Consider the following 24,824-nt stretch of genomic DNA (forward strand, 5'->3'; position numbering starts at 1 on the left):
TTTCTTCCATCCAAACCATGCGTTGCAGTGGAAGGTGAAAGGGGAGGAGGAAATGTAGGTGCTTCTCTTACTCACTCACTCCTCTCCCTCTAAATCTCTATAACAATGGGGGCTCAGCATAGGAACAGGCAGCTGATGCTAGTGGAGAAGACACAGTAAGATCTTTTCATAGATTCATAGAGATTACACTTCACAGGGATCATCCAGTCAGACCTCTTGCTAAGCACGTAAGTTCTCTATATTCAAATCACAAAGCATAATTAAACTGAAGTCTTTCTTTTCTCGGGAGATTTAATTGTTGCACGCTATGGGAAGAGCAGAGGAGACCATCAAGGACTGCTGGTACTTGAGTTTACAGCAGTTTTGAAGCAGGGAGGTATTCAGGTGATCACAGCAGGGGAACAGCAGCATGTAATACGGACAAAAATGAGAACTTTTCCTTTTTCCTGCCACCCCTGTGAAAATACTATGTCAGTTCATCAGGTATGGCCAGTACACATAAACAAGGCTTGTAATCTCAGGTCTTGGGAGAGCTGGGCTGTTCTACTCCATGCTCTATGTCTGCCCACAGATGGCCTAATGTTTTACAGAAACATGGGTGGGAAAATCTTAGAATGCATGTAGACTGTCATGGGGGGAAAAATATAACTTCAGATCTTTGCCTAGAGGGACTTGCTGAGGGTTAAGTTTTTCAGGGCATTTAAAAAGTATATTTAACTTCTTATTTCATTGTCAAGTCATAAAGGTCACTTGAATGATCATGCATTGTTTAACCACCCTAACTGCACTCGCATTGCTAACACAGTATTAGAGAAAACTCACTCTTTATCAACATTGAAGCATGGTCTCTTTTATAATCATTATTTATAATTAAGGATATGGTGAAACAGTTATAAGGGCTTGCTGACAACAGTTGACTTGGTAGCAAACCTGAAATTGGCCATAATTGCTGTAATAAATCAATTTCACGAGGATTATTGCTACTGTAAAACTAATAGTCTGTAAGAGTAGTATGTGATTAAAGAAGGTTCTCTGTCAGATCTTAGCAACGAGGAATTTAGAATGTAAAACTTAATTCCTAATGTAGAATGTAAAACTAATAGAGCTGCTGATAAAAGATGAGGTTAAAACTCTGCCAAAGTGTCAGCAACCAAGGAACAAAAAAAGACGAATAAAAGGGAAGCTTGATCAGATCTTGAGGCTGACAAGAAAACACAAACCAATGTGCATACTACCATGCAAAGCTGGCACCTGAATGCTCAAAGCAGTCCCAGTGTCATTAAGCTCCCTGCCCTTGCAGTGCTGTGGGAGTTGTGTTTTCACACCATTAATGGGAGAACAAGGGAGACTTCTGGACTGACACCACTATGAAACAATACACATGGCTCTTTCAGCTGGTCTAACTGAAACACTTCATTAAAACAAATGTTTGGATCAATCGGTGCAGTAGACTGTAGCTTCAAATCTCTGTTTGTTCCAAACAAGCCTTTTCAGCATTATATGTGTAATTAGTTCCAGGCCAGTCATGGCTCCTGCTCACTAAAGTATCTGTGAAACTTTTGGTCAGTTTTGGTCATGAGAGGATCCACATTACTCCTGCCTTCAAGGGAACAGTCTCAAAAAATGAAGGCAGGCTGTTCTCAGACCAGCTTGGTCATGTTCCTTGCTCATATCCTGACTCTAAATGGGGAAAATACACATGATTAATTTCTTTTTTTTGACTGTATTCTTTTTCACATTGCCCAAGCAACACTGGATGCTGAGGGCTTTCCTGTAGTGTAGAGATTTCTGAATATGTCAGAAGGATGATTGACAGAACCAAAGTGACAGCTTCCACAACAATTTGTGCTGCGTGTTTCACAGACCTGTTTTTCCCCCATCCCTTAGAATACAGGGTACACTTCAATGCGTTATCAGCTTATAAAGCAAAGGAGGAAGCCTTTGGGGGTGTATTTCTTGATCTCTATAAACCAGTAAATCTTCCTGCATTCACGTACACACCCAGAAAATCTAGAAGTTCACCAAGGCAGAAGTTAAAAATGTTGAGTAAAGTAAATAATTTAAAAGTTTTTTAAAAGTTAAGAAATTAAAAGTATGGTTTCCTGTATCTTCAAATACTTGGAAGGTAGTGTTGTAGTTGGTTTATAGTGCTTGTGGTTTATTCATCTTAAATAGACTAACTAGCTCATAGTAAAGATGAAATTCTTTTGTCTAAGCCTTTCAGACAAGTACAGCAGAAAAATATTAACATGGTTTTGTACCTACATGTGAATTCAAACTGCACTTAGGAGGATTATTTACTGCTTTTCTTATGAGAAAGAAAATAAATTCATTCAGACTATAAAATCATAAGAGTAAAATCAATGCTAAAAGCATGGGCCGAATATATATAAGAAATATGCATAGAGCAAAAATTACAGTGAAGTAAGAGCTCACTCTGCTACAGTGTTCAGCTAATTCATAACCAACTTCATTAAACTGCAAGGTAGAAAGGAGAAAGAAGGTCAATGGCTATTGCTGCAAAATCCATTTCCCTTTTACTTTATTCATAACTTTTTGAAGAACAACCCTTCATATCCTTAGCTGTGACTACAGAACATATCCTTCTATCTCACCAGCCCCTGTTTCTATGCATCCTAAAATGCTGCCACTGAGACCATACCACCCAGTCCAGCTCAAAACCAGGTCCACAAATAACAGGACTAAAACCATATAAGTGCAAAGAATGTGTTGGAGTTTTAATTAAAAGTTTGACAGAACCTGCAGATGAAATCCTCTTTTCATTCTTGAGAGAAGATAGCAAGAAACATTACTGCAGCTACCTCTGCCTTGCTTTCTTGAAGGAGTGGTGATGAATGGAAAGGCTGGGAAGCTTGTGTGAGTTACGGCTGCTGAAACGTGCTGAGCGGGAAACCTGGGCCCTGGCAGAAGAGAGCCCAGGTGTATTCACTGGGTCTCTGCACGGCTGCAGAGAGAAGCAGCATTGCTTTACAACGAGCTTTAATTAACCAGACCTGAAACAAAGTGGACTGCATATTTCAGTAACTCTTCAGCCCTGTAATCTTAGCGGAGTAGACAAAAATAACGACCAAACTGGGGAGCTTAGATAGGCCTGTCAAGTCACAGGTGGCTGATGAGAATTTATCCATTAGGATGCCAAGTACTGACTTGTCTCTGGTGTCAATCACTATTCGGCAAGAATCTGACTGGTTAATCAAGACATAGCTCACTGATGCTGCTGAAGACAGTTATTTCTCCATAGATCCGTATGCCTTAAAATAATGATGCTGCATCTTTAAGACTGGTATTCTATTTCTAAAAATAGAATCCAAATAACAGAGGTTTCAGGCAAAATTTTTGGCAACCCGGGTGTTGGCAGCTTATGAGAAATTAAAAGATGAGACAGGTTTCTGTAACAGTTTCCTGAATCTATTTTCTATCTATTTTGTGGAAGCGTTTTTATTTTAAGAGGCTAAGACAAAAGCTTAAAAATATTCACATCATACAAATGTTAGCAGTCTCCAAAACTGTCTTGTTTATTTTTCCCTCCACATCAGAAAATAAGCCCGATAATGCTTTGACTGAAGTCACTAGAATTGTTCCCTAAACCAGCAACGGGATTTGCTAATAAGTATAAGGTCGAAGCCAGTGCAAGTGATGAGCAAAGGGCTTTTATGATGCACAGTCAATAATGAACGTTTTTTCTTTAGTTTCTCTCAAAGGCCTAATTTCAGAACCAGGGGAAATTCAATGCCAAATACCTATTTCAAAAGGGTCAGTTCTGCAACCAATTCTCATGCTAAACATTCAAAATCTGTTTCATACCATCTTCTGTGGCATTAGGTAATACCTGAGGTGCTTGAAGATGGCAGCATCAGAGCTGATGTAAGAGGCATCAATCAGAAGGGAACAGATAAAGAGCATTCAAAATGAAAACAGTGCCAAGAAATACCTTCAGAAAATCCTCCTCTCCCTGTTCTTCTCTTGTTAGTGTTAAACAAAATCCTCACTGCCTGATCAGCTCAAATTCATCAGTCTGAAAATAATTCTGCATATCCCACAGCATGATAATGGTCATGAGGTGAATTTTTCATCTTTAATCTGCGGTGACTACCAAGGAGAAATATCTCGGAACCCTTCTGTCCATCTGGCCACCAGGATCCTGTCCACTGTTACCTGAAACTCTTCCAGAAATGAATGCTGAGGTGCAAATGGGAAGGAGCTGCACGCGCTCTTGGTTTTTTTCACCACTGATAATGGTATAGTCTAGTTAAGAATTATCTCCACACATTTGTCCCATATTTCCAGATTACAGTCTACTGTAGGTAGAAGAGCTGTAATGTACCATGCATGATCTATATTCTTTCTAATCTAATTAGAAAGCCCCGTCTTCATAGTCATGGTTTTCTTACCTGATAACCATGTACTACCACAACATGATGTCTTTATTTCCATCAGTATAGAGAATGCTGAGTTATTTGTTCATCCTCCACATAAAATTCTGGCCTCCCTTAATTCAGTAGAAGTTTTACCACAGCTGGACCGGCACGTCATACATCCTATCTTGAGTACTTTAAAATAATTAACAACTTTTAGTCATGCTAGGTTTTATGAGAGAAAAAAACTAGCCACATCTAGATTTATTCCCCTCCTCTTGCATAGGAGTCCTTGTGGTTATCCGGAAAAACTGCAAAACAAAATAGTGAGTGTGAGCTGGATACGACTGGTATGTCTGTCTGCATTTTAAAACACCAGAGCTGTCTCCCCGTTCTCATCTCCTGTGTAGCTCTGCTGGTGTCTGAACTCTAGGAAAAAAATTAAGTCTTGGCCATGCCTACAGAACACACAAAGACTTCTGCTCGCACAGTCCAGCCTTGTGGTTTCCCCTAAAGCTTAGAGGCTGGCAGCAGGGTTAGCTGGCAGCTGAAAACAGGAGCTGCTGGCTCCTAAAATGCAGACTGGCACGCCAGGCATGCCCACAGCTTAGGCACCTAACTGGGTGGGAATTCGGTCCCTAAACGACCCCCAAAGCTCAGATCTCAGACGCTGCAGTAATGGTTGCCATTATCCTTTCAGAGAGCGAAATGTTAGATTACACGGACTATTCTTAAGGCTGCTGACACTGCACACTTCTTAATTTCTCAGTTATTCATGTGTTTGATCTCAGAAGCAGCAGTAACAAAGGCATTTGGGGGAAATGAGGGCACACCACACTGTGGACAAGCAGGTTTCACAGGGTGAGAAACACGTTAAGTATATGCTTTGACATATAACCCATTATGTCCAATAGTACAAACCCCCACAAATTGCTTGCCATGAAAAGGGAATGATACAAAATAGTGGAGAAGGGATGCACAGGGTGATAGCAAAACAGGAAAAGAGATTAAAATGACAGAAGCTAAATATGTATGGTGGTGTAAAAGTTTTGTTTCTTAGAACATACTATTTGAAAGATTGAGGGAAACAGAGAGGGTGTCCCATCTCTTGAACAAATGCTAAAAAACTTCCTGCTCAAAGTAGTGTTCTGTATGCATAAAAAACAGGGAATGCCCTTTAAAATCCATTCATCGTGGTGAGGGAAGTGGTGCATGAAATACCACAACAAAGCTCTCAACGTCTATAAATGTGCAGTTCAATTTGGATCACTTTTCAAGTATATCGCCTAATATCACTGTTTAGTCCTCTTAGATTCACACTGTGGAGTGGTGTCAGTGCAGAAATGGAATACGTGCTCCAGGAGCACACCTACTGTACTCCCACCGCAAACAGGCACTAAATCCATGGACCAGATTTGCACTGGCCCAAAATTTAAAATAACCTGCAGTGTGACATTCAGACCTCAGCACTCTTTCACTCGACATATGTACTGTTATTGATCTGCACTACTTGCTGATGTAAACTTGGCCTCACACACACTTTTTGCAAGTGTTAGCAAACGCTGATAAAGTGCAAGAGGCTACTTAAGTGGTTCTGGCTTCAGCCAGCAAGGGGAGATGAGAGAAAGCTCTGGCAGGAGAGCCAAGGGCAGAGGCAGAAGGAGCCCTAGCAGCACGGCTCACAAAGAGACTGGCAGAGAGATGCTCTGAAGCTCTCAGAAAAGTTGGGTGAAACAGTGTGGAAAGATGGGGGCTTTCTCCCATTGCCAAAAGATAAGGTCTGAAAGGAGCTAAAAAGTATGTGAGTCATTATTAATACAGGAAGGTAAACACAAATGCTGTGGCTAACATTTATTTTCCTCACATGCTCTCTGGTTAACCCAAGAGCTCAAGTCTGAACACTCATCTAACCAAATGCACGTACTTAAAAACTCTCTTCTTTCCCGTATTTCATTTGTACATTATCATGCTCAGTTTGCATTCTGAGATGATGGGATGACATGAGGTACATTATTGACCGTGACACAGAGATGAAACAACCATTTACGATCCCTGCCTGCTTCATGACCTTCACCTAGTCATCCTCTCCTTCAGACAGCTTTGCACACTGCAAAATGCTTTTTCTGTCTGAAAATTGCAGCAACCGGATAAATCTGATGGTAAATAGTAGATAGCATGAAGGAAAGGAACAATAATTTTTATTTCTTGTGTCAAAAAAAGATGATGCACGTAGGTGAGAAATTAAACCCAAGTAGTTTGGATTTTAAATAGAGGTGAAAATAACATTATGGATGGAGATGGACACTTACCTTGGGCAAATTGCCTGTGGAAATGACTAATAGTACCTTCACTCCAGACATGCAGATGAGTTTGCAGCCTGCATGAAGATTCCCTTTGACCCCTGTCCACAGTATGAGGCAGGGATGTGAACGTCTGTGTTACATACCATAACACATTTCGTTGTTTCACACCCCACAGACTCCTGGTGGTCTTTCAGTACAGGAAGAATCAATGAAGGTGTTGAATCACTGCAGAGTTTAGTCCTGGAGCATCTGCATTGGGCCAGGTTTCAACTCAGAAGAGATGCATCACCTAAAATTTTTTATTGTTGCTGTTATTTGGAATTTTATTAGTTTCTTAGAAGGTGGAATATTTCCTAAAATACCAACCATAGGTGACTATTGCAATAAATCCTCTTACAACTGTATTTACTTAGCTGTAACTCTGTAACTTCATTTTAAGTTATTAAGCTCTATTTAAAAAAAAAACAACCTAAACCAACACACAACCCAAAACCTGGACTTTGGCTTTTTTCTGGTCATTTACAGAAATAAACAAAAGTTCTTCAACTTAATAAAATATGCAAGATAAAACTAAAAAAAATCTTTGATTGTGTCAGACAGGAAGGTATAGTCTTCTGGTTTACTGCATCATATACCATCAGGGACTACATCAAATACCTTAATTGGAGTGGGATTTGGAAGTGGAGATTTTCTGTCACATCACGGTATTTTCTCAAACATAGCACCTACTTTGCTCAATACAGTATACAGTATATAAATAATAGCATGTTACATATATGTTGATACAATTTCCTCATTTTTGTAAGCAGTAAAACTTTCAGAATCCCTTAATGAGAACTATTTGCATACCTAAATAGAAGAACTACAAAAGAAGAGATTTTGTTCAAGTGAGATTGAATGTTAAAGGAAGATAAATTATTAAATAAAAATTTCAGCACCACACTCAGCATAGCTTTCCAGTGTAAGAGCTCAGTGAAAAGTTTCTATAATAAAAAAATAAACTTTTTTCATCAAATGCACTTTTAATCATATTCAGAAGCTGATGATCTTTGATGTTTTACTAAACATTAGTATCCTAGGCTACTTTAAAAAAAAGAATTGTTAAGTCCTGCATCTTTTTTCTATTGCATCCTAAAGGAGCAGAAACTGAAGTTCCCCATTAAAAGAATTCACAATGTAAACTTATCTTCAGATTTCAAAGAAGAGCAAAAATCATAAGGAAGTTTATGAACTAGATGCTTGTACACAATAAGAGACTACATTATGAGTTTTGCTGGAGGGGGAATTTTAGGTTTGCCCTTTGGTTTGAACTCAGTGGCAGTATATGCAAATCTTGTAGCTGCAGGTCATCCTCAGTGAATGGATAGTTCTATTTATACAATTTTAGAACTTGTGAGTAATTTTTCCTCAGTATATTCCCCATAAAACATGACAGCACACCCTATTTTATGAAACATATTTGGATATGCTGATTCATATTCATGATTGATTTTCCAGTACTTCACACTGTAAGTGGTTATTTGTGTGTTATATTTAAGATCATAAAGGCATCTTTGTATATCCCTTTTGCAGTAGCATTGGTGGCTACTCAAAGTACAGGATAGCAGAATACCAAAGATAACAGATTAAAAAAAAGAAAAAATTGATATATTTTCAGTAACTGTTAGATGTACAAAATAGTGTGCCCCAAATGCCAAGCTATCTTCAGAGATGTACTGGTACCATGGATAACCAAAGCTAACTCTAGGATTATGCTTTTCTTCAGTCAATCTTATGCAACTGGACTTGAACTTCAAACAACACGAACTAGACTGTCCTGTCGCTATATGTTGTGTACTGCTACTTCAGTTGTCAGCAGCCATATTTCCCTTTAATTGTGTATTAGCCCTTCCATGATAAAAATAGCTTCCCATTGCTCCCAAATAAAAAGAAACAATTACATGCCAACTTATCATGAGACATCAATTTTTAACAAGATTTACTGTGAATTAAATGATTGTTTGCTGTATAAATATGTTTCAAAAGGCTGAGAAGCTATCCATTAGGAAGATCTGCATCATTTATTCATATGACCTTTAAATGAAAACTCTGAGAACTCTTTCCACAAGCCAGATGAAATAAGTCATAAAATTAAACTGGATATCATACAACAGCTCTAGTTATCCTATAAATTTACTTTGTTCTCTGCAACCATAGCAATATTTCCTGATGTGTTTAAAGTTATTTGCATGCAAACAGTACCTCCTCTTCTCCCCAGCCCACCCCATTAATAACTGATCACCCTCTCATTTTGCTCTTGCATTTAGTGCAATATTTATTCTCTGACTGTATCCAGGCCTGCCAAAATAAATATTTAGCACTGGCAAACAGTATCAAACCAGCACACATTTAAATGTAACAATTACTGTAAAGAGGCCGGTGAAGACTAGTAATGGAGCCATTTCAAAACTAGGCTGGACACAGCACCGGGGAACAGTATCTGCTGTAAAGAAGCACCTCACTACAAGACAAAGAGCAAAAGACCTAACACCTCTTTCCTCAACTAGGTTTTACAATAATTATTTGCAATTCCTTGTGCTTACTGTCAGACACAATCCAACACAATGAATGTAACAGAATCGCGGAATCACAGAATCACAGAAGGGTCAGGGTGGGAAGGCACCTCTGGAGATCATCTCATCTAACCCCCTGCTAAAGTAGCTTCACCATAAGCAGGTTGCAGTCACGTCCAGGTGTGTTTTGAACACCCCCAGAGAAGGAGACCCCACAGGGTCTCTGGGCAGCCTGTCCCAGCGTTCTGCCACCCTCAGAGTGAAGAAATTCTTCCTCATATTCAAAAGGAACTTTTTGCATTTCAGTTTGAGGTGCAAAAGGATCCACCATAGCCACACACACACCCTTGAGGTGGCTGGCCTTCTGGATCCCATCTTGGGAGGCAGTCAAGGAACATTTGTTACTGCTGTGGTTGAGCTGGCTTATTCTCCAGTAGGATGCGATGGCATGAGCATTGCCACTTTGGACCCCTCCCTCCAAGCCCTTCAGTTTAAAGCCTGCCTCACCAAGTTGGCCGGCCTGCCACTAGAGATTCCCTTGCCTCTCCTAGACAGGTGGATCGCATCCCTCCCTATCATCATCAAAGAATGTCACATTGTTATAGAAGCCAAAACCCTCACAACAGCACCAGCCACAAACGGTAAGTTGTTTTGCATTATACATCTGCTTCTGGCTGCACCCTTTCCCCTAACTGGTAAAGTGGAAGAAAAGATAAGTCACCAACATTTTTCATTGCACCCCCAAGGCTTACAGTCTTTGATTATGCCCAGGTTCTGGCTTGTGGTGTCATTCATGCCCACTTGGAGTAGCGATGGGTCTGTGCTCTTGACAAGTTGTGTCACCCTCACGGCAACATCTCAGACCTTAAAGTCATAAATGTTACAGGTGCTTTTGTTTAAGTCAGTTGTGAAGTAGTTCAAGGAGCTACATTCATCAAATTATTGCGAAAGTTCACTTTTACAGACATCTTTCATGCCAACATTTTTCAGTGGATTTGCATGTTCTTTGTATGCGCATTTACATCTCTGCTTCAATGATGAGAAATTCCCATTCTTTTTGTAGCTTATATGAATAAAGCTATTTAAAGATTAAGCAGTTCTTCAAAATAGAGAGTTTATAGTGAGTCACTTGTACCACATGAAACAATTCCAAGACCCCAAAGATTACACAGCAGGGAATCAGTAAAATTACAGCAACACTAGAAAGAAGCAAGAACACGCAGAAAATTAAAATTGGATAGAACTGTCCACAGAATTAAAAAGGTGGTTATACAACATACTTGGCATGGGGATTATAACAGGAATTTGTGAATAAAATGCAAGCTTGTCCCATCAAAAGAGGTTTCTGACATTTCCATTTGACAATGACAATTTTAACAAGTTTTCTTTTACTTTCATTATTATCTCTTACAGTGAAAAGAGAGTAAGTGAAAGCAAATATATTCTACAGTTGAAATAAAGGAAGCATGCAAAATTTTGTTCAGAGGCAATGGATGAAGCCCCTCTTGGTTTCAACAGAGTTTTGCCCATTTACCCATAGGTAATTTGGGACATTTCATCCTGCACAGCTACAGAAACTAAAGGAAACTGCTATAAACACCACCACAATTTTTTACCATGTGAAATGTCTTTTGAGATTATCTTTGTGTCAAGCCCAACTAAATTGTTTCCAATGTTTTTGTGTAAATACAGTGTTATCTATCAAGCATCTTGAAGTGCTGCAATTTTATAGAGGCTAAACATAAAGATAATAAACAAAATGCTCTCAGATCTCTGTGGAAGCTTCATAACCATTTCTCTGAAGAATATACCCAGAGATAAGACAAATCTCCATACCTGGAGCTCCACAGAATGGTTTTGACTGACCAGCAGCTATTTTATTGTTTTATAAAGTGCTTTAGGCTAGCTAGGCTTCTAAATGTTACGGAAAAAATATAACTGGATCCTAGTTTTCTCCTCAAGATACACCTGAAATTATACAAGTCTTTCCAGGGAGACGTAATTACAGGTGAAATCAATTCAGACACCAGTGTTGCAATCTGAACTCTGATGTTTTTGGATGCCAGTGATGTCTGTAGGTATCACATCACAGCTCCACGCTTCTTTCCCTTCGAGGAAACACACTGAGGTCCTGTCTGTTCAGTTACACTGTAATAATGATTAGCAACCGAGTCATAAATATTCTTCCCCGGATGGAATACATACCACTGTGAAACCTCAGAGGCCAGGCTCAGTTAACACAATGATCCATGCTCAGCAAAGTCAATAGAAATATGCCAATTTTCACTAAATTAAGACATTTTCCCTTGGAAGACACTCCTACTTCCAAGGAAGAAATAAAGCATGCAGCTCTCCTGCTATGAGTATTTGTTTGGTTTATGCCCTTGACAGTGGTGAGACTAGTTGCCTTACCTTTTTAAAACATCAGGTTTTTCGACTGGAATATGCATTACAGCGTAGAACAAGGTAGTACAATTTGGGGAGCCTGACTTCTCAGATATTGTTTATCCAGCTAAAACAACATATACAACTCCCTCATTCTTTTCAAATATTCAAGTTAATCAAGCAGTAACAAGATTTTATGTACAATTATCTGCCCTGCTCCAGGCAGGTTTTAACGAAGCGTGATGAAAATCTGCTAAATACAGTTTGTCCTTGGCTATGTTTATGGCCAAAACATGCTCAGTAGCATTTCAGCTGCACCTACTGCTGATGACACTTGTCAGCAAATAACTTTTCAAACAGAGGCAAGGACTGAAAACTGAGGTTCCAGCCAGTGACACATTAATACAAACCTGGTTAATTACAAGTCAATACAACTACGCAGATTTGGAAGAGCATGTCTGAGATCAGAATCTGGTGCTATGTCTTATCTTGTTTGCTGGGGCAACAACCTTGCCCATGAGATCCTGGGGAGTGTGCTGTCAGCACATGTGTTCAGCCCTCAGCTTTCCTGAAAAAAGCAATGGCGCAGAGCAGTTTGTTGTATGATTCTGCCAGATAATTGATTTCAGTAATGGTACTTTTTGTCAGCTATTAAGTATTAAAAGTAGAAAATACAACAAAGTGGGAAGAATTGCAATGAAATGCAACTTTTGCCAAGCATCTGATTCTAATATTTGCAGCAGCTAAGTCTGAAATAAATGCATCTGGATCAAGAGACAAAGAATCTTTTATGTGTTCACTAAGCAACAGCTTGACTCTTTCTCTGATGAATATGGTTTAAAACATCTGTTTTTACAGAATAGTTGTTAATTTCTCAATTAATTGTAAAGTTCAAATGACAAAATTTTCTGTTTAGGAGAAAATGCTTTCTAACATACCATTATAATGAATCACTTCCATCTGTCTATTTGCACTGCATTTTCAACCATAACTAAAATTGATGTAAAGTTTAGTCATTCTGCTAAAAGTAAAATGATAACCAGAATCACAGAATCATAGAATATTTTGGGTTGGAAGGGACCCTCAAATGTAATGTAGTCCAACCCCCCTGCCATGGGCAGGGGCACCTTTCACCAGACCCACAGCCCCATCCAGCCTGGCCTTGGACACTGCCAGAGATGGGGAACCCACAGCCCCTCTGGGCAACCTGTGCCAGTGTCTCACCACCCTCACAGTAAAGAATTTCTTCCTAATATCTAATCTAAATCTACCCTCTTTTAATTTAAAACCACTATCCTTTGTCCTATCGCTTCAGGCCCTACCAAAAAGTCTGTCCCCATCTTTCTTACAAGCCTCCTTTAGGTACTGGCAGGCTGCTATAAGGTCTCCCAGGAGCCTTCTCTTCTCCAGGCTGAACAACCTCAATTCTCCCAGCCTGTCCTCACAGGAGAGGTACTCCAACCCTCTGATCATCTGTGTGGCCTCCTCCTGACTCACTGCATCAGGTCATGTTCTTCTTATGTTGGGGGTCCCACAGCTGAATGCAGTACTCCAGGTGGGTCTCGTGAAAGCAGACTAGAGGGGCAGAGTCACCTCCCTCGGCCTGATAGCCACACCTGTTTTGATGCAGCCCAAGATAACAGTTGGCTTTCTGGGCTGCAACAACACATTGCTGGGCCATGTTGATCTCCTTGTCCACCAACACCCCCAAGTCTTTCCCCTCAGGGCTGCTCTCAATTCATGTTCTGCCCAGCCTGTACTGTGCTTGGGATTGCCCTGAGCCATGTGCAGAACCTTGCACTTGGCCTTGTTGAACTTCATGAGGTTCACACAGGCCCACCACTCCAGCCTGTTCCAGGTCCCTCTGGATGGCGTCCCTTCCCTGCAGCGCGTCAGCCGCACCACACAGCTTGGCGTTGTCAGCAAACTTGCTGAGGGCACACTCAATTCCAGTGCCTAAGTTGCCGACAAAGATGCTGAACAGCACCGGTCCCACCACTGACCCCCTCAGGAACACCATTCACCACTGGCCTTCATGACACTGGAATTACAACATCTAAGATACAATAGCTGTATTAAAAAGGTAACATTTTAATATGAGTTGACATTCTGTGGCGCTGTGCCTCCCCCCCTCTCAATCCTGATCTAACAATGAACAACTCAAAGTGGATTTGGGGCTTTGCCTCGAGCAGCATGCCTATCCCGCCACACAGGGAGCAGATGCAGTCTGACAAGCAAGCCAACTGAGCGATGCCCGGGTGAGGGGGGCCCTCACAGCCTGCGGTTGTGTCACCAAAGGCTGGGAAAGGCCTCCCACATCCGTAACCATGAGTCTGTATCAGTACCGAATCCTCCCCACTCCGCGCTGAGCCATCGGGCCCAACTGCCCTTCCTGAACTGACACTTTGTCAAGGGCCAACCAGCACACAGTAAGTGACTTAGTCCCACCTCGCCATGAGTATAAAATCTGGCATTTTACAATCATTTTTTTTTTCAGGACAAGAACTCTATTTTGGGACAGGTCGAGGGGCCTGGATGTCTCTCCTCCCAACGCAGGGACGCCTCTTCAGTGAGACATGCACCTCCGACTACGTTAGGTGTTACTAGGGACAATATTACAAGCAAAAGCACTGTACTCGAGTTTGATTTTTGCAGTAAGTGTATTTATCAATGGCGATTCCAAACTTGTTATATCTGTCTCTTTAATAAATAATCTATTTTTATAACTTTGCAAAGCTGTTTCAGTGAAAGTCCTTAACTGGACTCTGACAGGCAAACATTAACTCTGATGAGTGGTTGTACATATGATCCTTTAGATTTAAAACCAGTGACCAAGTCTGAGACTACAATTGGATCTAGCCACACCTAGAGTCCTCTCTGAGGAGTTTGGAAAGCAAGGGGATCCTTTCCAAACTTCATGACTCAACAGGAGAGCTGTCTTCTCCCCCTCTCCCAGCCACTCATCAGACTCTTAACGTGACACATTCTAATGAAAAGTTAAAATCTCTGCTGAGTCACAGCACATCCAGTGATACTCATGAAGCAGGAACAGAATTTACATTCGAGTGGTTTAAGTGCCCCGAAATTTTCTATCTTAATCAAAAGGTCATGAAAAATGTATGACTTCCAAAAATATGCAATTGAAATGGGTACTGAATGATTTTTAACAAAGCTATAATGGATTACAATTCAACCGATTACCCACACTATATAATATTTTGCTATTTTGTAGAAATAGATGGTTGTAAAAGAGTGTTCACTCAATTTAATTTATCAGCAAGATTTATGAAACATTCATTTTGAATGGTGCACAGGGCATCTACAGTTTGAATAGGAGACACTTTACCGAATCAGTCAGTAGACCCCACTGAAATGACGTAACCTACCAAAACTCTTTTGAATGTGCTGGTTTGTGGTGTGTACTAATTAGAGCAGTTGCACAGCTTACCACATCATTACTGTGCTGAAAAGTTGAAGGATACTGATTAAGGGTATTCATTTATTTTCCTGGGTTGTACATATTTAATAAACACCACAGGCTTCCTTGTGCCTTGACTGTTTCCTTTTTCTTGCCGCAATACTCAAGACACAGTGACCCCAGGTGCAAGGCATCTTGACTGACAGAAAATGTCTCATCTGCCTTGTGAGCTGTTTGTAGAGGTTTTTTAGGTGGGAGATTTTGAGAGTCAGTCTTACCCTGCTGTCAGGGTCAACGTTTGTCAGTAGGGTGTTTCTAATTGCCATTGGCTTCTTCCCTCAAGACGGAGCTGACTGGGCTAGCATTCAGCTGCGGGAAGAAAATTAAGGATTGAGCTGCCAATATCAGTGGGAAGTGCTTCATCAGTTGGAGCTCTGTGCTTTGCCTTATGTAAGTCCAGCCCTAAGATGTGCTTGGGATGGACCTTACCCTGACACCCAAGCCACGTCCTGGAGCAGAATGTGGGCAGGGGAGAAAAGATTGTGAAGTCTTCTTCTCACCCTTTGGCAGCCCTTCTTGCAGCTCAGCTCCCTTGGAGCTCTTGGCTTTGTCTCTCTTCTAACCCTAATCCAAGGGTTAGATAAAAGTAGTCATGGATTGCACTCTATCCAGAGACCCCAACCTATGTCCCAGAGAAGAAAGTTGTTAGAGGACAGCATCTGCAGAGCCTTCCCTTACCTTATGCAGCTTTTAAACCCTTTTCAACTGCTTTCAGCTTGGTGCTGTTGGCTTTGCGTCTCTCCTGACCTTAAACATAAGCTTAGGCATGGGATGAACTGTATCCTGAGATGACCAGCATTGTCCCAGAGGAACGAACAAGTGTTCAGGCATGCGCTCTTTGCACAGCCTCCCCTACCCTTGGTCCTCCCCCTTGGCACTCCCACTGCACCTGGAGCTGTGGGCTTCATGTCTCTCCTAACCCTAACTCTAACCCTAGGCATGGGCTAAGCCTTAGCCCTAGACTTCCTGGCATGGCCCAGAAGCAAGAATTTTTTGGAGATTAATTCTTTTTCCAGCTTTCCAGGGGAGGCAGGTGTTGCTACAAAAATGGGGTATTGGAACGTATTGATGTGTGTCTTAGGCCAGCCTGCAGACTGTGTTGAGAAGGTCAAGCTGTCCTTCCCCTTTTTGTGACAGGTGGATTATAAACACAAACTAAGACCTCTGGCCTACTCTTTACAGCCAAACTCCTTAGGTAAAAGAACAAACCATTACAAAAATAAAATGTCTAATAATTTTCAAAATTAGAGTTGGTTTATATCAGGATTTCTGCTTTAAAGACTATTTGGATTGTCAGAAATATGCCTTTTGTTTCATGAGGTTGAAATGAGCCAATGTTGGTATTTATAACAGTATTATATCATTAATATGATAATAAAATGTGTTGTTTCTAATCAGTCATTGTTACTTTATCAAGTAGTTGAGGTTAGAAATACATGCTTTTGGATCATGAGCAACAAGCAATTGAGATTGGAAAAGATCGGTAGCTGGAATTTCTCAGTAAATTAATATGCATAAACTGTGTTAGAGCAATCAGCCTAAGTGACTAGACAGGCATTCAGAAAATTCCTTTTTGGAAAATTATATAATTCTCTAATGTGAATGGAATTTTCTATACCCAAAGGGAACTTCAATGAATGGAGATACAGAAATTTTCAAGCCTTCTAAGCGGGACATATAGCGCACGGTTCCTCATTATAATTATGCCTATGATGGCATTTTGTTTTTTCTGGACGTATATGTCAAGCAGGTATGTCTGTGATACCTAATGAGGTTATGATACCTAATGAGGTTAGTACCTTTGCAGGAGTTACAGTTTACAGGTATATTATTTTGAATCATTGCAGTAAGAAAGAACATTATGCTCACATCCCTTTCAACAGAAGAGCTTTTACTGGCCCTTTTGGGTGCAGGGCATGGCCAAATGCTAGTATTGTAAAGTAATTAATTCAAATGGGCTTAAGCGTGAATAAAATGTCTTAAATGAGTCCATGAGTGACTATGTGTTTATATGTATGCAAATGCAATGGAGGGCAATGCAGTCAAGAACGGAAATTCTGTGGTGCTGACACTACTATTAATAGTTTCAAAACCAATCCTTTTTCCTCCCATATTCAGTAAAGAGCAATCTAAAAGCACTCACATTTCTAGTCATACTATTGCTAAATGTCAATTTGTAACAATATGAAAGGAAACCCCTCAATCAATGCTCCATAAGTAAATGCCCTTTAAAACAAACATTCATGGAAACAAAAATTGTATTATATTTGAACTATAGGTTTTCAAACAGACTAAAGCGCTGCAACCAGATGTTCTTGTTGATGGATTTGCAGCTATTGACTTTTGCTCCAGCTCATATCAGTGACTAAAGGCTGCTTCATATTCACCCAGAATATAAATTTTAAAGAAAATAACTCTCCAGCTGAACTTACAAAATTGTAGAGACTCAAGCAGTGTCAGATAGCACACTGCAAGTAAAGAATTTGCATGTTGTAGTTAAATATAGATATTTATAGATCTTTTTTTTTCCCCACTGTATAGTGGAAGCTCTGATGCTAACACATCAGAATATACAACCTCTAAAACTCCAAATGTAAGGATAAGTTTTCTGAGAAAAATGTGTATGACGTCCCCAAGTGTTCTAAACATCTAGCTAAAAGACTCATATACAGCAATAGTCCTAAGAACGGTAAGATCACCCGCAAAAGCTGTTCAATACGTATTTCTATACTAAAACATAAATAAAAAAGCCCTAAGGGTCACAGAGTACCACCCAGATAGAACTTGTGTGTAATTACTAAAAACTGAATAGGGTTATTTTTATGTATCATTAAATTTTTGTGTAGGTGTGCATATATACATATACATGCATACAAAATCTGCTTTTTAGTCAGAGCAGGAAAGGAAACAGCTCGCTGAAGAGTCGTGCAAAAGTGTGCATGCTAACTGTAATACCTTTGACAAGGTGTCAAAGAGCACACTCTGGTCACGTTGGAGTGTCAGGACTGACACAAGGGAAATCATACAGACAGAGGTTATATATATGTGTTGGAATAGCTGCTGCTGGTGATAAGGGATATAGGAGTATATACAGTGCTAGGGGGAATAAATTCATGATGACGGCTTATAATAAGTTGACGGTAATGCTGCGAGTATCTGCATATTAAAGTGGTGGGTAGTGATAATATGTGTAATTGTGATGGTGAGCAGACAGTGATAACAAGATGTGTGAACTGTAGGAGGTGATGGGCATGCATGGTGAAATGAGTAGGTTGTAAGGATGCATGTGTGATGCTGAGTATGGTGGTGCTGTGGGGAACGTATAGCAGCATATGCACTGTGGTGATATTTATGCAGCGGGGACCTGCTGTTCTTGACAAAAGTAGGCGGTGCTCATAGGCGACAGTTCATGTGAAGAGAGAGGTTGGTGTCCGTACAGGTGTGATATGCTTGCACATAGGAGTGGCTACAGCCAACAGAATCAGCAGTTACTGAGCATTTTGTATGTAACCCTGTGCTGAGGGTGCACAAGTGATGCAGTGAGCAAGTGTGAGGGTGTGTGTGTTAGTGGGCAACCATGTCTGGTTAATAAAGAATGGGCAGGTGGTGGTGGTATATGGAAATTGATCAAGTAGTTATGTATAATCACGTAAGGACAGACTGTGTACATGGAGCAATAACATAGGGAGGTAAGACACAGTGCTCTGAAGGAGAGGTGTATGCGAAGTCATACATTTAAAAAAAACACAAAAAAGTATGCATGTCAGGGTATAGAGATGCAGTATTAGGACTATCTGCTGGTGCTCATGTGTGTTTGGAACTGGTGGTGTGAATGAGGTGTGTAAGGCAGTCGTGCCTGTCTGGAGATGATTGTATGAGTAGCTACCGGTGTGTATGACTGTGTTTGCCCAGGATCAGGCTGTGTGTATGAAATAGCATGGTAAAAGTCAGATATAGCATGGTGTAAGTCATTTATGTAGTGATAGCTACATACATGTAAGAAATAGTGTATGAATGGAGATGGTGTCAATGGTTTGTGTCACTGTATAGTGCTGAGAAGGGTTCATAGCCTCACCCCGTGTGGATACAACCCTATCAGGGCTATGCATATGTCTTAAGTACAATATTAAGAGAGGGGCTGCAGCGCTGGTGATGCAGCATGTGATGGCTGAGCTTGAAGTGATCCTTGAGTGGAAGCAGTATGTGAGGCGACAAAAAAGCAGACTGACGGTGTGTTTGTGTAGCAGCATAGCTAGGACTGTCTCAGCACCGTTGTGGTGTAACGATGGTGAGCTGTAGCATGCAGACGGGTGCCTGCACTGTTGAATGTGTGATGGATAGAGACAGATCATGTGCTGGGTGTCAGAATGGGACAGGAGGGCGTGTTTTGGGACAGAGCATGCAGAGAGGGGCAGGACTGTAAAGTATCTGCTGTTGTGTGATGTCTGCTGGTGGTGGTGGGACTGGACAAGGCCGGGGGCACAGATCTGCGCCGTGGCAGGGGGCACGGGGGCTGCTGTGCTCAGGCACTGCCGTGTGCTTAGGGATGAAAGTTGCGTGGGCCGTGCCAGTGGGTGTCATGCCCGGTGCCAGCACCCACGGTGACAGGAGAGGGTTACAGCAGCTGGGCAGCAAGAGGCATGCCTGCCGGGTAACACCGCCCACCCACCGCTCACCAGGGCGTCTTTCCTGAAGGAGAAAGGATGGTCCCTTTCGCCTGGGGTACCCCGGGCCGGCCCACGGAGGGGGAGCAGTGCAGGGCGGTGGGGGAGGAGAAGGTGCTGGCGGAGGCGGGGGGGGGGGGCAGCAGCGCGAGGGGGGGGGAAACCAAACTGGATGGGGAGAGCAGTGTCGGGGGGCACTGCGGGGTGGGGGGCAGTGGGGACGGGGGGAGCTGCGCCCCGTCCGCCCCGGCGCTGCCAAGCCGCGCACCGCCGGGGGGCGGGTGGGAGGTCGGCGGGCGCGGGGGGTGGGCTGGGAGGGACACCCACTTACGTCTCCTCCTGCTTTTTTTTTTCCTTTTCTCTTTCCCTCCTCCTTTTCGTAGCCGGTGACGCGCCGCTGCCTATTAATCATTCACCAGCCGGGAGCGGCGGTCACCGGCAGCCGGAGCGAGCGGTGCCGGCAGCCGCCGCCTGCCGTGCCGGGAGCCCCGCCGGGATGCCGAGCCCGGGCAGCGGCCGGCGCCTGCCGCTTTGAGCCGGGGGCGGGGGGCGCCGAGGATGCTCCCCCATGGCACCTGCCCCAGGCTTCCGGGCGGTGCAGGCAGCCACAGAGGCGGCGGCGACAGCGGTGGCGGCGGAGCCGGCAGCGCCTCGGAGGAGGCGGCGGCGGGGGGCATGGACTCGGGCGGCAGGAACTCCTCCGGAGCCCCGAACAGCACCCTGAGCGAGTCTCAGGGCAGCGCCATCCTCATCTCCTTCATCTACTCCGTGGTGTGCCTGGTGGGGCTGTGTGGCAACTCCATGGTCATCTATGTGATCCTGCGCTATGCCAAGATGAAGACGGCCACCAACATCTACATCCTCAACCTGGCCATTGCGGACGAGCTGCTGATGCTCAGCGTCCCCTTTCTGGTCACCTCCACCCTGCTGCACCACTGGCCCTTTGGCTCGCTGCTCTGCCGCCTGGTGCTCAGCGTGGATGCCATCAACATGTTCACCAGCATCTACTGCCTGACCGTGCTCAGTGTGGACCGCTACATTGCTGTGGTGCACCCCATCAAGGCGGCTAGGTACCGCCGGCCCACTGTGGCTAAGATGGTCAATCTGGGTGTCTGGGTGCTTTCCATCCTCATCATCCTGCCCATCATCATCTTCTCCAACACAGCGGCCAACAGTGATGGAACAGTGGCTTGCAACATGCTCATGCCAGAGCCCACCCAGAGGTGGCTGGTGGTCTTTGTGGTCTACACCTTTCTGATGGGCTTCTTGCTGCCCGTGGTGGCCATCTGTCTCTGCTACATCCTCATCATTGCCAAGATGCGCATGGTGGCCCTGAAGGCTGGTTGGCAGCAACGCAAACGCTCGGAGCGCAAGATCACCCTCATGGTCATGATGGTGGTGATGGTCTTTGTCATCTGCTGGATGCCCTTCTACATTGTGCAGCTGGTCAACGTCTTTGTAGAGCAGGATGATGCCACCATCAGCCAGCTCTCCGTCATCTTGGGCTACGCCAACAGCTGTGCCAACCCCATCCTCTATGGCTTTCTCTCAGACAACTTCAAGCGGTCCTTCCAGCGGCTGCTGTGCCTCAGTTGGATGGACAATGCTGCAGAAGAACCCATCGACTACTATGCCACTGCCCTCAAGAGCAGGGCATACAGCGTGGAGGACTTTCCCCCAGACAACTTGGAGTCAGGGAGCATGTACAGGAATGGCACTTGCACCTCCAGGATTACCACCCTCTGAGGAAGCATTCCTGCCCCCCGTGCCCCTACTGCCCCCCAGCAGGAGGGTGAGCGAGGCCAGGGCTGTGGCATGGGGAGGCCGGGAGGGAGGGGGTTTCCGTCCTGCCCACCAACAGTGGTGTTTGGCACAAGAAGGAGTGAAGAAAACCCCACATCCTCAGTCTGCTACCCCATCCCCCCCCCAGTGCTCCCCTTGAGAGCGGGTGCAGTTGCTGATGCTTTGATGCCCACTTGGCAAATTGCCACGCTCGTGGGTTGACTTAGGGTCTGGCAGCCAGGCTCTGCCACCCTTCTGTGTGTCTGACAAGTGGCTGTCCGGGTCCTGCAGCGACTCTCCCCTCACCTTTTGTACAGGTTGCCCTCCCCCCTCAGTTGGTGGGACCCTTCCAGGCCACTGAGCCAAGCCTGCTTCAGTCAAAGCCCAGCATTCAGACTCAGGCTCCCCCCAGCTGAACGTGACCCTGCTCCGCATCTCTCAGTATGCACTCCCCCCTCAGAGAGTAAAAATGCTGGGAAAAGGCCCCCCCCCCCCCCCAACACACACCTTGCCCTCCTCCAGGAAGGAGCAAGTAGCCTCTCTCTGCCAGCCCCTCCCCTGCCCCCAGAATAAAAAAGAAAATGGGGAGCAAAAAGGCCCTGGGAAAAGCAGTGGCATAGACATGGAGCCGTCTCTCGCTTCAGAGACAGCTTTCAGCTGGTTGGGACTCTGGCTCTCTGTGCTACGCTCAGGGGAAGCAGGGCAGAAAAGGTCTTCGGAAAAAAATGTGATTACTGCCGTGCTTCAGAGGTGTGCAGCAGGTTGCTGATAATGAGAGATAAACAGTCCCATGACTCACAGGGAGCAGAGCACCGAGCCGGGAGTCGGGGGGGAGCACTGAGTTGGGAAATGTTTGAATATGTCCATATGTACAATAAAGTGTGCTAATAATAAAGTTTAAAGGGAGCGCTAGACTGTGAAGCTGCTGTCTTGCGCCTGCTCCATCAGCTGTGAAACAGCAATGAAGGGAGCTGAGACAGTTTTGAATGACCTGGGGCAGCCACAAAGTCACTTTAGCCTACATGGAAAAAGAGGGATTGGTTTCAAAATCTCCATCAGGCTCTGAAATAAATACTTGACAAAAAAAAAAAAGTAGCTGTTTGATAATAGCTATTACCTTTAGCTTCAGTTTCTTCTGTTGCACTAAAAAAACAAGGGGGTGTGTGTTCGTATGTTGCCAATGTAATATACTGGCCCAGAGCTGCTTGATGTTTCATTTCTGAGAATTCCTGTTTTTCGTGTGTGCCTGACCTCTTTTTGTTTGATTTTTTTTATTTGATTCTTGTCACTGTGTCGTGAACGTGTTTCTCTGAAGCAGTTTATACTGTGTACTTATGTCTGTGGTGGCTACTTGCAAGGTTGCATTTAAAATGGATGATGCTCAAGAAGGCTCCTTTTCAGATAAAAAGGTTGTCACTTTTTCTAACTCCTTCATCTACATTGTCTCCCCCACAAAAATTCTCTTGAATTTTCTCTCTTCCCCTCTATGACAGAACAATTTTCATATAGACGAATGAAGCTTTCTTGTTTGATAAATGACAGCTGATTAAACAAAATCTTCTACCCCTGCTCCCTCTTATCCCGTATGTAAGAATCGGTACGGACTACGTTGAAATAAGCAGCTATGTTTCTTGCTTTCTACCACCTGTGTTAACAGTGTCACACAGTGGCAGGTGTCCCAGTAGCTGTGACAAATCACTTCTTTAGCACAATACTGTGGTTGTATTAATTATAACTACTGGCAATCTGAAGCAAGAGATTGGGAAAAATCTCTAGTAGCAGCATACCCATAGCATTGTACTGGTAGCTTAAGTACTGTGCTTAAGTACAGCGTTGTGTAAGGTTGACAATTAAGGCATCTAGCATTTGCAGTCATGGACTTACTACAGGTTTTTGTTAACTTACACCCTTTTAACTTTTCTCAGCAGCAAAAAGCAGAATACTACTTTGTACATTTCTTTCACCAAAAATTAGGTACTGTTAAATGAATGTATAAATTTAGTATTAAAAAGTTGTCTGATTCAAAGCCCATTGAAACGAGTGAAAAAACACAAATTCACTTCAAAGGGCTGTGAGTCAGCTCCTTTTAGTTTAAAAATTGCTAATGTGAAGATGTTACATCCTTATTAAAATATTTTGTGAAAAGGTTTAACAATTGTACAGTTTCTTTTCTTTTACTTCCCAGTGGACCGCATTTACAGAAAACATGCATCTATTAATTCTGATAATGTTTTACATGCACATATGGGGGAAAAAAGGATGAAATCTCTTTATAAGCTTATTTAACTTTTCACAGAAACCAAATATCTGTCAAAACAGTAAAATGCCCCACGATACCACATGATGCTATTTGTAGAGCTTCACTTAAAATCTCACTTACAGTCTCTTCAAAATGCTATAAATCTCATAATCTTAAGTGTTTTTTCACCCAGGCATATTGTTATGCATGGTCAGATTAAACAGGGAGTCGTCTGCTTACTACTATTGGATTTGTTTAACATCAGACACGATGAGAAAGAAGTTTTAAAGCAGCGATTCATACCTGATACTCAGCTTTGATGAGAAGTTGAGCCTGGTTTTGTTTCTTGGGTTTTTTTTTATTATTATGATTTTAATTTTTGACTTTGCCTTTAAGCAGAGCTGCAGTGGATGCATTTACACCTACCAGCACATGCACTTTAATTTCAGGTTCTGGCAGGCAGATCGCAGAGGGTGGTGTTGGTACCGGGCAGCACAGGCGGGTGCTGGGCAGAGGCTGTGGGTGCCTCGGCAGATGGCAGATGGCAGGCTTTCCTTCAGATGGACGCGCTGCCTCCAGCCAGCACAGCCTGGACGTTACTGACTGAAACACCCTCTGCAGTTTCAGAACTGGAAACTGCAAAGAACTGGAAAGAAAACCCATTTATCCTAAACTAACAGTTCTTCCTGCTATTTTTCACTCTGAGCTTGGCTTGACTTTGGCAGTGGGAGAGGTGATCAACAGCTGTAAATCATTCTTCATTTGCTTTGGAAGAAAAAGAAAGTGATTTCATTCTGTGTTATTATTCTAAACAGTAGACTATCCCTACCAGAAAAAAAAATATTAAAAAAAGTTGTCCTTGTGAAATAACATGAAATAACATTAGAAAACAAAGGGAATTAATCTTAATATTTTCCAAATTACAAAAAGGTCTTCAGATTTCATATGGAAATTATTTGAACTAATGCCTAATTCACTAAAAAAAAAAAGTACAGTGACATTTCTTGCTGACATTTTGCCTCTTTATACAGCTGTAACATAATTC

General features: G+C 42.9%; 1 protein-coding gene across 1 annotated transcript; it reads left to right on the plus strand.

Annotated features, from left to right (window-relative positions):
* Positions 1-20,128: 20,128 nt before the first annotated feature.
* Positions 20,129-23,692, plus strand: SSTR1 (somatostatin receptor 1). The gene has a single exon (XM_005444188.3). It carries the CDS (start codon positions 20,317-20,319, stop codon positions 21,502-21,504), a length of 1,188 nt encoding a protein of 395 aa, XP_005444245.2. The 5' UTR covers positions 20,129-20,316; the 3' UTR covers positions 21,505-23,692.
* Positions 23,693-24,824: the final 1,132 nt, after the last annotated feature.

The sequence above is a fragment of the Falco cherrug genome, chromosome 7, assembly GCF_023634085.1.
Source record: "Falco cherrug isolate bFalChe1 chromosome 7, bFalChe1.pri, whole genome shotgun sequence".
Lineage (NCBI taxonomy): Eukaryota > Metazoa > Chordata > Aves > Falconiformes > Falconidae > Falco > Falco cherrug.

Bases quoted from the DNA above. Each gene is read 5' to 3' on its own strand.
- SSTR1 (XM_005444188.3), top strand. From the start codon at position 20,317: ATGCTCCCCCATGGCACCTGCCCCAGGCTTCCGGGCGGTGCAGGCAGC.